The 11,461-nt window shown below is 39.6% G+C and overlaps 2 protein-coding genes across 6 annotated transcripts in view; both read right to left on the reverse strand.

The window, feature by feature from the left end:
• Window positions 1–283: 283 nt before the first annotated feature.
• On the reverse strand, window positions 284–7,274 carry LOC103354158 (dimethylaniline monooxygenase [N-oxide-forming] 5-like). 3 transcript variants are annotated; one of them, XM_008277446.1, is made up of 11 exons: window positions 7,232–7,274; window positions 6,877–6,929; window positions 5,827–5,967; window positions 5,559–5,747; window positions 5,269–5,434; window positions 4,242–4,384; window positions 3,075–3,271; window positions 2,647–2,794; window positions 1,765–1,972; window positions 1,603–1,675; window positions 284–1,499 (listed from the first exon to the last, which is right to left on the reverse strand). In XM_008277446.1, exons 3-11 carry the CDS (start codon window positions 5,956–5,958, stop codon window positions 1,073–1,075), a joined length of 1,683 nt encoding a protein of 560 aa, XP_008275668.1. In that variant the 5' UTR covers window positions 5,959–5,967; window positions 6,877–6,929; window positions 7,232–7,274; the 3' UTR covers window positions 284–1,072. The 3 variants fall into 3 exon arrangements, with proteins under 3 accessions (XP_008275668.1, XP_008275667.1, XP_008275666.1); XM_008277445.1 differs by having other exon boundaries at window positions 7,226–7,244; XM_008277444.1 differs by lacking the exon at window positions 7,232–7,274 and having other exon boundaries at window positions 6,877–7,156.
• A 1,923-nt stretch (window positions 7,275–9,197) lies between these two features.
• The window catches only part of LOC103354159 (dimethylaniline monooxygenase [N-oxide-forming] 5-like), a 15,070-nt gene continuing 12,806 nt past the window's right edge, over window positions 9,198–11,461 (reverse strand). For all 3 annotated transcript variants that reach the window (XM_008277449.1, XM_008277450.1, XM_008277448.1), the window contains 3 exons: window positions 11,201–11,420; window positions 10,033–10,105; window positions 9,198–9,855 (listed from right to left, as the gene is read on the reverse strand). In XM_008277449.1, coding sequence (XP_008275671.1) covers window positions 9,450–9,855; window positions 10,033–10,105; window positions 11,201–11,420 — 699 coding nt within the window. In that variant the 3' untranslated portion in view covers window positions 9,198–9,449. The remainder of the gene's footprint in view (window positions 9,856–10,032; window positions 10,106–11,200; window positions 11,421–11,461) is intronic.

An 11,461-nucleotide genomic window follows, 5' to 3' on the forward strand; every position in this document is an offset into this window, starting at 1 on the left:
CAACATTTATGTGGTTGTACTGATTTATTACACAGCGCTTTATATTTTATATCAGTGTGACTCTTAAAACACATTAGTTTTATTCTTCCAAGGACCAACCACTCTTTATTTTTTTATTCCTACCAAAAAAAGAAGAGTTTTATTTACTCAGTTAAAAAAAAAAACCATATCTAAGCACATGTGGAAGCATTGTGATTTATTTGTATTAGTCATCGTAAAAAGTACACATATTATTAATGTAAGTAAACAAAACAAACAAAGCACATAGAGAAACATGGGAATGTAGCTTTACAGTAATATCAAAAAGGTTTATTCCCTGACCTGGGCTCACCGTGTCAGCAATATTTCCTCTCAACTTTGTTTATTTTCTGGGATTGCAAAAAAAGCCAAACACATATTTAAAAGCTCAGTTAATAAAGTTAATTATGTTTTACAGAACAAGGTTAGTTTAAATTGCACTTTTCTAAAAACGATCCATTCAAATTACAAGACATACAAAAGCACTGGATGTGCTTTTTCCCCCAGAGTATTCGGAATTTGACATAAATGGAGGAATCCAACATATTAAACTCTGGAAATCCAAATTTATTGCTTTTTTAAAAATTTCTATCACAAATACATAGAACAGTAAGATTTTGAATAGAAGGCATTGTACAGAAGATGTTAGAAGTCAAAAATGGTTAATGAAGTTACCATCCCTAAGAAACAGACAAGGCTAGGGAAGGCAATAGAAATGCATTGTACAAAGTCATTATGTTACTCTGTCAAAACTAAATGAACAGTGAACTCATTAGAAAAAAAGAGTCTTTCAATCATACACCCTAAAACTACACAGTAAGGAACAGAGGCAAAGCATAACTGTAAATTGGATATTTATGCATAACAGAATACGCTGAATAAAAGCTTTTTGTTTGTCACCTTAGCTGACCTTTGAAGTTATCACACGATTACATCATTGACTAGTTTATCAGTACATTGTCCATTTCAGATGTTGTTGTAGTTTAATGCAAAAAAAAAAAATAAAAAATGCTTTATGAGCTCTTTAAGAGTAATCACAGATGAAGCTGATTGGTTATGAACGTTGCACCATTGCAGGCAGGCACTCTTTAATCCTGTCCAGCAGGGCAGCTGGATCCTGCAGGAAAGCTGGAAGGTTGTTCCTGTTAATGTAGGCAGCCAAGCCCACAGCAGTGGTTGACAGAAGCAGAGGCCACTTAAAGGAACTCTTGGGTTGGGGCTCAGTACAGGGCCTGGTCTGCATGGGTCGAGTCACTCTCTCCCACTGGGTGAGGATGGTCTGTCGGGCTCCGGCCCACTTTCCTGGCCCTCTGAGACGGTACTGGAATGGTGTGCAGGGACCAAACATCACGTTCAGTCCCACTCTGGGATCAGTCAGCAGCATCCTTAGGATGTTGGGTCGAACCCCCACCAGCTCCGCTACCTCATCCATGTAGGCAACATAGTCGACCTGGATGGTGTGTCTCTGACTGGTGACATACCTGCAAATGTGACTCAAGTTGAACATGTGCACAATAAAATCTGGAGCTCCACAGATCTTAAATGTGTAAGTAATTACTTAGTTGAGTAAATCCACTTCAGTACCTTTTAGCCATGGTGTCCTGCTTATACTGGATATCTTTCAACATAGCAGCCGCTGAAGGAAGCTTTATGCAGCCTGTTTGAAAATGGACGTGGTTGTTCAGTTTTATAAGCAAAATAATAAGTGATGAGAAAAAGTAAAATTTTTTAAAGAACCTCTTTTACCTTTAAAGACGCGTGTGGCCCATCTGGCCTGCATCTCAGAGATGGGCATGATGGCTCCCAGTGGTTGCACTAAACCAATGATAGCCACCGTGGGGCGTTCCAGCTCAGGAGGAAACACATATTTGTACAGAGATGCTTTGTTGTCACTCACTGAGACCACATGTGAAGCCAGGAAAGGAAAGGAAAACCGGTAACCTGTGGCAAAAACCTGCAAGACAGAGACTTGTGTCAGTTCCACAGTGCCTATAAAAAGCATAATGCTGCCACCACCATGCTTCAGGGTGGGGATGGTCTGTTTGTAGTGATATGCAGGGTCTTGTTTCTTGTATTCATCCCCTGACTTATGTTATCTGATAACATTTCTCTGAGCTACTACTGAGTGTTCTTTTGTCTTCATGGTGTAGTTATAGCCAGGAGTACTGACTTACAAGTTACTAGACCTTCCAGATACAGGTTTCTCTCCACTACAATCATTGAGACACATTTACTGCACTCAGATGATCTGTGTTTCACTAGTTGTGTGACTTCTAGCACCATGTGTTTGCACCTGTGTGAATTAAGTGAGTCACTTTAAAGAGGGTGAAATTTCAATCAATGACATATTTATGTTTCATATTTTTAAATAATTGACAACACTTTGCAGAAATCTGTCTTCATGTCATCATTAAAGTTTTTTTTATTTTTTTTTAAAATATACGCTGTTGTTTTTTTTTTTAATCCAAAAAGATGATTATGATTCAATCTCAATCAAACAAAAGTGGAAAAAGTTCAAAAATACTTTGTACAGGCATGGCAAGAACATGGTAAAACTACTCGCTGCTGTTGTTTCTATTAAAGTGTAGGGAGAGCAAGTGGAAGAGTGCTACATGTGCACAAACTTACCACCAGGTCAACGTCTTCCACAACACTTCCATCATCAAACTCCACACTGGAACCTTGAAATCTGCGGATGTTGGGTTTCACCTGAACTGTCCCGGATAGGATGCGGTTGGGAAGCTCATCATTCACTGTGGGATGTTGGCTGAACACCCTGAAATTTATGTTCACACTCGTTGATTTTGTTGCTGCAATTTATTGAACACTGCAGGCATTTTAATTAAAACATGGCAAAGAATCCAAAGTTCCATCAGTAACACGATGCATAGAATAAATATTCCTATTTTGCTATAATGTTGTGCTAATAGTTATGTCATAAAGGTTGTTCTTACGCTTATGATAGGAAGAAATACACCAACGTCAATAAAATTAGAATGCTTTGTTATATTACAACACAATGTGCGGATTTAGACATTATTATAAAGACACAATACCTGTGGTTTGGCTTCAGATTGTACATAGCGTGATTAAACCTTTGGTTAAGTTGGCTCTCTCCCAAAGAGCAGAGAAAACCGTAGGGAAGGATTGTCCGTAGAAAATTCATGATCCTGTTGAAAAACAGATCGCGGGGATAGCCGTTTTCCCCAACTCTGTTCAGAACCCAGGCTCCCCGTCGAGTGCTCAGGTAAAGCTAAGGAGGAAGGAAAAGGTAGTCAGTCATTGCCCTGGTACTTCTGAATTTAAAATAATTTGCAAGGATGCTTTGTGTCTGAAATAACAGTATTTAAATGAAGCATTTGTAGAGTGCATTAATAATATAGTGTTTCCTGCAAGTTAAAACTGCAGTATCACCCAGAATGTTTTTCAAATTTTGTAGAGCGTTGTTGGGTAAAATATTGCTTCATCAGATGTACTTGTACACAGTTGTATATGCAATAAATGGAACATACTTGCGTCAACTCTTTTTTTACAATTATTTGGCATTTTCACCTTTACTAGAGCGCTACAATGTAGAGAGAGATGGACATTTGGGGAAGGAAAGCAGGGGAATGGTATGCAGTGCAGGTCTGGGCTGGCTGGGAGTCAAACCTCGAACTCACTGCTTGAGGGCATTTACGTTATGTGGTATCCACCGTAACCGCTTGACTCTTGGGTCACTCACACTCACCTTTAATTCATATTACAAGCTATGCAAAAGCATTGGATGTGGTTTTGCCCAGGACATTTAGGCAGCACTGTAATAGTACAGATGATTTTTTTTTAATTCAGTAAATAAACTGCACAAGGAGTAATGCTTCACTTTGGGGCAACGTCAACACGAGCATTTAGAGATGCACATTCCAAATATTTTGTACCTAGAAAAAACTCTGCGTCAATTTCTCTACATACACAAGAACTTGTGCAATACCAGTATTTTCTACTTTTGGGAGACTTTAATCCAATATCAGTATTTCTGTTACGTATCAGTGTTTCTACTCAGTGTGTTTACATAGATCTAGATATGTGCAATATTGATGTTTTTAAAATCTGGAAAAATCTGTACAATATCATCAGCACTTATTTCTAGTTCATTTTTAATTTCTATTGATGGTCCTTGGACATTTGCAAATAAAGTCTTTTCTTATCTTATGTGTATAAGTTTGCATCTATCTCAGTCCAACCTGCTTGGTGACTCTGCTCAGTTCCACCGCTAAGTCTCCTCCAGAGTTTCCGATTCCAACCACTACAACCTTTTTATCTCTCCACTCTTCGGGAGTCTTGTAGTCTCTGCTGTGGAAATACTTTCCCTGGAAAGTGTCGATGCCTGAAGGAAACAAGACATAGATTTTAGACAGCTATACACAAGTAGACACTGAAGCTTTGACCTCAAAACACAGTTGGAGCCACAGTTCAGGACATTATGCTGACAACACTATTGACTGTGGGTGTTGTTGCGATACAGTACCATAAAACCCCTTTGTTGCCTCCAAAAGGCTCAGCTAAACTGTGCCAAAGGTTAGTTCTCTCTTCATGCTGCTGCAGCACGATCAGGACTATTTGCTATTGAGTGAACTTTATAAGCCAGAATAATCAGTAATCAAGGAGACCGATGAGCAGGATTTGGAACTGGAATACATGTGCAGTCAAAAGAAAACTTTTGAACATTTATCCTTCTCTGTTGATAGGGTATTACTCTCCATATGTAACCTATCAGATAGTGCTGTGGTCTATAGATAGAGAGATGCAGCTGCATTAGAGCCAAAGTGGCGGAATAAAAAACAAAAAACTTGATGCAGATCTTCGGGAAAATGCTGAATTTTGGATGTGATAATGTGTCGATCGGGCTGCGAGGTGACCCGGTGGTTAGCACCGTCGCCTTGCAGCTAGAAGGTCGCCGGTTCGCATGGAGTTTGCATGTTCTCCCTGGGTTCTACGGCTTCCTCCCACAGGTCCAAAAACATGTTGAGGTTAATTGGTGATTCTAAATTGTCCGTAGGTGTGAATGTGAGTGTGCTTGGATGTCTGTCTCTAAGTGTAACCCTGTGATAGACTGGCGACCTGTCCAGGGTGTCCCCTGCCTTTACCCTAAGTCAGCTGGGATAGACTCCAGTCCCCCCACGACCCTAGTGAGGATTAAGTGGTGTATAGATAATGGATGGATGGATGATGTGTAGATCACTATTTATAAGGATAGAATCTAAGTGTTACCTGGGAAGTCATGGAGAGGCAAGTTGGGGTGGCAGTGATGTCCAATACAGATCATCACAGCATCAAAAATGTGTTTCTCCTTTTTGCCATCCTTGTTCTCTGTTTCGACATCCCACTGGCCCGTACGTGAAAAATCTGATCTCTGCTTCACCTGCAGGACTTTGGTCTGGGTGACAGAAAGACAGAAGAGAGTTTGCAGACCTGTTTAATCATCACATTTCATCATTTGTTGCACTAAAGCTGAAAATAAAGCAGAACTGAATGTAGGAATTGAGCAAAAACATCCTCACATTGAAGCGTATGTGCTTGGTGAGGTTGAAGTGGCCGGCGTACATCCGAAAGTAGTCCATAATGAGGGAGTTGTGCATGAAGTTTGGGTAGTGTGCAGGGATGGGATAGTCGCTGAAGCACATCATCTCCTTGGAGGTGTTGATGATGACAGAGTGGTAGATGCTGGCTCTGTCTGGCTCTGGATTCTCCTACAAAAACAGCAAGAGCAAGAAAAATAAATAAATCACAATTTTATGAAAAGTCCGACCTGCACACAGTGTCACCCACCTTAAACCTCCACAGGCCACCGATGTCATCGCTGCTTTCAAAGCAGACAGGCTCCAGCCCTTCATCCAGGCAGCACTTGATGCAGGTCAGACCTGAGCTGCCTCCTCCGATCACTGCCACGCGACGAGTCATGCTTCAAATCTGGAACAAGATGAAACCAGATCAGATGTTTTGTGAATGGCTCTTCTCGTTCGCCTTAGATAACAGTCAAATCTCGTAACTGCTCAGTGCAGAAATTCTGAAGGAAGCAGAGAAATGTTTTTAAAATACTATCATCTTACACATACCTACAAATCAAGGTCATGACAATAAATGTGATGCATTTATTGACAGTAACAGTTAATAGTTAACGACCTCGAGGCGGCAGACTTTGGTCGAATTAACATGAATGAAGGGTATCTTGATAACGATTAACTTTCTCCCTTAACCAGCACCTGCATCTGTTCTCCTGGACTATTTAAAACTAAATTACTAATAAAGAGCCCAAAACTAAAACAAGCATCAATAACGTATAACAGAACAGTCTCACTTCAGCTGGCAGCTAAAAATGGGCGACTCTGGTGTAGCCCAGTGGAGTTTAAAGGCTTTTTAAAAAAATGCAACCTTTATATGTGCTTTTATCTGCATAAATTACGTACAAGGCACATAATTTGAGAACTGTTGCTTTAGCTTTGCTGCACTCACTGTGGAACACAAAAAGAAATGAGGATGATTCTACTTTGCACAGTGTCACACATTTTTTATCTGGAATAACTGAAGAACAGTGCAATTAAGAGGTTAAAACTTTAAGATTTTTTGGGCTGGGCTGAGCTCCCACTGTTTTTTTTCCAGATATTTTTTTTTATTGTAAACAAGAGGATGCATCTATGCAGGAAGTTGGCCAGACGTATGTTTTTCCTACTTTTACGCGTGGCTTCAGTCAGACTTTTCTCTAATCGAGTCGGTGTAGTTTTATCAACACTACTGATTAAAGCGAAACGGGCCAAGATTGATCACCATAGAGTTCACCTGAAGTTAATATGTGGCTAAACAGCAGACGATCCAGGTTACCTGTAAATGTTTGCTTTATGCTCCAGATGTTCCGTTCGCAGATTCGTCACGACCTGTGTGTGAAGATAAAGATACGACATGAAGAAAAAAACGTAAAAATCACTCGTTAACAAAGTCTATATCCATGTCAATATCATGTACGGGCAGCAAAACGAATCGTGCAGGCCAAAATAAAATAAAATAAACATTTTTCCAGTTCGGTGAGAGGATTCGGAACTATGTAGTCCAGCTGTTAAGATATGACTTATTCAGAAAACACGTCCAGATCAAGTAGTGATAGTCACAACTTAACACAAACACACGCTGCCTGTTTAACAACGACACACAAAACTTGTCAAGAACAACACACGAGCACCGATCCAAGCTGCGATCTTTGCCAAACTTTCTTCTCCAGGCATCAGGGCGATGTCAGCACTCTTTATGTTTAATAGTTTTGCACAGATGCACCCAAAAGCTACGACCGAGCATGCAGATATCTTACCTTTTTTTTTTTTTGCAGTTCGTGGAAGGAAACAGCTTTTTTTTTCGTGTTGCATGCACAGTCAGTCAGTCTGAGGCTGCACGTAGCTCAGTGGTGGGCGGAGGCAAAGTCCTCCTATTTATCAGTGTCCTAAACTGACCCTCTGCTCGCTGCAGCGTCACAGTTACTTAACTGCAGGAAATGCAAACAGACGAACGCCACACTGTGCCAAAACATCCCATTACGCGCTACATTTCACAGTGTGCGGTCCATTTCACCAATCTGACTGGGTTTTATATCTCTAGGAATTGTGAAGAGGCAAGAGAGCCTGATGCCTTACATGCACTTTGATGAGAAATTATGGCTTGGATATGCTTTTAATGGTTTGCACAGATTTGGAGTAATGCAACTGAATGGTGCCAGTTTGTTTGTGGAAAACCTACTGATTTATCATGACAAAACAAGTTCCATTAATAAAAAAAAGTTAGTATCATGGCATTGATGACTTCTAGCTAATGAAGTGAAAAATGTACACTCATTAAAAATCTTATCCAGCAGTGCAGTTGGATGATGCAAAGATGTGAGAAAATTATAACATTACTGTTAAATGAGAGTCATTGCAAGATTTGTTCTCTTGTTTTTGGACTCCTGTCATATTTGCTTTGCCATATGCGGACTGTTTTGCTATGACAAGGAGCAATAATGTTCCCTGAAGGTTTACTGATTAAAGTCAATGGTCCTGTCTGCTCTAGTTATGAAGCTTTATGATTAACAAGTTCCAGTTCAAGGATTACAATGTACATGGGTGCTGTCAAAAACACTCAGGTCAATTTGCAGAAATTTGTGAAGGAATTTGTTTAGTTATGTGTAAATAAAAATAAAAATAAATAAAAATGCTAATCAAGTGTTAAAGCACTATCACAGATGAAACGACACAGTTAACTATGAGTGTTGCATCATTGTGCAGGGAGCGACCGGTCCAGCACCACAGCTGGATGTTCTATGAAGGGTAGTTCCCTCACAGTAAAATGAGAGTCTTTGCAAGATTTGTTGGTTTATTTTGACTCCAGTCATTCCCCCCTCAACCATATAACCAACCAACTATTGTGCAATCACAAGCAGCAATAGTTGGTTGAAGGTTTATCCATTGGCCAGAGTCAGGGTTCCTGTCTGCACTAGTTATGAAGCTTTATAATTAACAGGTTCCATTACAAAGACTAAAATGTACTTGATGTACTTGCTTGTCAGGAAACACTCAAAGTAACTGTGCAGAATTTTGTGAAGGACTTACTGTACTTCAAGGCGTTATCACTCTTGGACCTGATTAGTTAGCTGATGTTGGAAAGCTGGAAGGTTATTCCATAACTGTGTAATGAGTCATTACAAGATTTGTTCATTTCTTTTCACTACAGACATTTTTTTTTCCTTTATCATATCTGAATTGTGGTGCAATCATAAGGAGCAATACATTTTCTATTGACCAAAGTCAGGAGGCCTGGTTACACTTGTCATGAAGCCTTAACATTAAGAGATTCCACACAAGGACTAAAATGTGTTGTGCTGTCAAAAACACTGAAAACCACAGTCATTTTGCAGAATTTTGTTCAAGAGTTGCTGTTGCTTTGTGGAGAAAACGCTAAACAAGTGTTAAAGAGAAGTGCTCTTTAGTCCTGCTCAGCCTGCAGCTGGATCCTGTTGGAAAGCTGGAAGGTTGTTCCATTATTGTAAAATGAGTCATTCCAAGATTTGTTTATTTCTTTTCATTCTAGCCATTTTATTATTATCTTTTTTTTTTTTTTAACCATATCTGAATTGCTGTACAATCATAAGGAGCAATAAATGATGCCGTCATGCAAACTGGTAATATTGCAGAATTTACTTTAATGAACTGCTGATAATTTGAAACAGTGGTTTGTACAGAGCTTTCAGTGGGTGGACTTGATGCAAAACAAGCAAGTTTCCAAAAAAAGTTACATTGAAAGAAAGCATTCAGTAGATTCAGAGCAATGCACAGAATTGGACAAAGACTGCATTTTTATATCAAAACCTTTCCATATCTTATTCAAAATAGACATTCTAAAAGCATTCTGTGCCTACAGCTGCATCATTCATCTTACAGCTGACTGAGGGATCTGAGGAATGTGGGAGGAGTGAGGAAAGAGGAATGGTGGTGTTTATTGTAGATGAAGCAGCTCACTAAGGCAGCACATGAGAAAATCACAATGATGCGGAGTGTAGAAGAAGGCTTGGTCTCTGGTTCTGGTACCACTCTGGTCTTCAAAGGCTGAAACACTCGCTCCCACTGAGTGAGAATCGCCTGACGGGCTCCAGCCCAGCGGCCTGGTCCAGTCAGGCGGTACTGGTACGGAGTGGCAGGACCGCAGAAAACCTCCAGCGCCAGTTTGGGATCCTTCAAGATGAGCCACGGTATGTTTGGTCGAGCCCCCACCTCTTTGGCCAGAGAGTCCAGGTAGGGGATGTAGTCCACCTGCAGGGGGTTGCGCTCTGAACATGCATATCTAAGAGAGAAAAACAAGAGAAGAACATTGTCAAAATAAACTATTAAATCTAAGCTGAAAGACTCTGCATCAGACTGTGTTGCTGTCTGGGTTGGATGATTTGTGATCATATTAACAGCTTGATCCAGAATCTGGGGCACACGAGCAGATCTACAATTCAGCTTCACAGTTTCTTACTTCTGATGCATCACTGCTGTGTCTCTCTCAATTTCCGACATCATGGTCTTCTCGTTTGGGAGGGTTATTAAGCCTGCAGAGACAAATCCAGTCAGATTGAAACATAGAGAATACAAGTTATTAACATTTATCTTAAACTGGATTGATACTTTTGGAGGATTTGTTGCCTTCACAATGATGCTGTCGCTGTGGATCATCATCATTAGCTTTATGCGCAGCATCGCTCCATCAAGAAAATGTGTTTGACTGACTCTCACGTCTTTATTGTTTTATACAATATTTAAATGATATATATATATATTAAGTTTCTAACATTTTTTTAAAACAATTTACTGCTATTTTACAGTTTTGTTCTGTTTTGTTAAATTAAAGATAATAACTAATAAAATCACAGCAAAAAAGCACTAATTTATTTATTAACTGTAAGAAATGACAGACCAAAACTATGAACACTGTGCACCACTGTCAGAAATCAGTAATATTACAAATAATATTTAGTTATTCTACCATCTTTGACTACAAAGTTATGCTGTTTTACTGTGTTTATATCAGAAAAAAACACTGAACTGTTTTATTACAGATTTCTATTTGTTTAAATTGTAAGTAATATATGGTACAATTTCATGAAAAACAAACAACTATTCATCAACATGTTGACTTAAATTATTGTTATCAATCTTTGCACAGCCAATCTGTATTTTTACAAATAGTATTTCATTTCTTTACAATGTATGCCCACACAATTACACTTTATTTAAATCAGCTAAAATATCAAAATGTCAAATACTTTCCATTATTTTCATTCTTTTGTATTTGAATGTATTATTTTTCAAGCACTCTTGCTGACAGATTTTCACCATTTCCACCGTTTTCTATCCTGATTATTAATTTTAATATTTATTTATTGACATTTTACAGATTTGTTTTTGATAGTGTTGCTACAGTATGGAGAGCAAGGGAAGTTTCTGTCCAGTTTTCCCCTTTATGTTTCTCAGAATAGCTACTAAAGCTGCCTCCCTATCAGGACACCATCAGCCACTTTAAATGTCAATAGACCTTTATGTAAACACCACAAGTTACTCTATGTAAACGCCTGCACCGTCAAAACAGTGCAAGCTGCCAGCATACCTGCATTAAACTTAAACTCAGTTTCTGTGGTTCATTGTACCTTTCAGGACTCTCGTAGCCCAGCGGGCCTGCATCTCAGCCAGAGGGTTGATCGCCCCAAGGCCGTGGATGAAGCCCACCACTGCCAGCGTGGGTTTGGTCAGCGCAGGAGGGAAAACATGCTTGTAGAGACGCAGCCTGTAGCCACATTTAGCCTGCAGAGCTGCAGGCAGGAAGGGGAAGCCGTAGTTGTACCCTGTAGCAAACACCACGAAGTCCACCTGTGTGACAAACACACAGTAAATCATTCCAAGTTCATTTA

This window comes from Stegastes partitus, unplaced genomic scaffold (assembly GCF_000690725.1).
Source record: "Stegastes partitus isolate 25-593 unplaced genomic scaffold, Stegastes_partitus-1.0.2 Scaffold98, whole genome shotgun sequence".
NCBI lineage: Eukaryota > Metazoa > Chordata > Actinopteri > Pomacentridae > Stegastes > Stegastes partitus.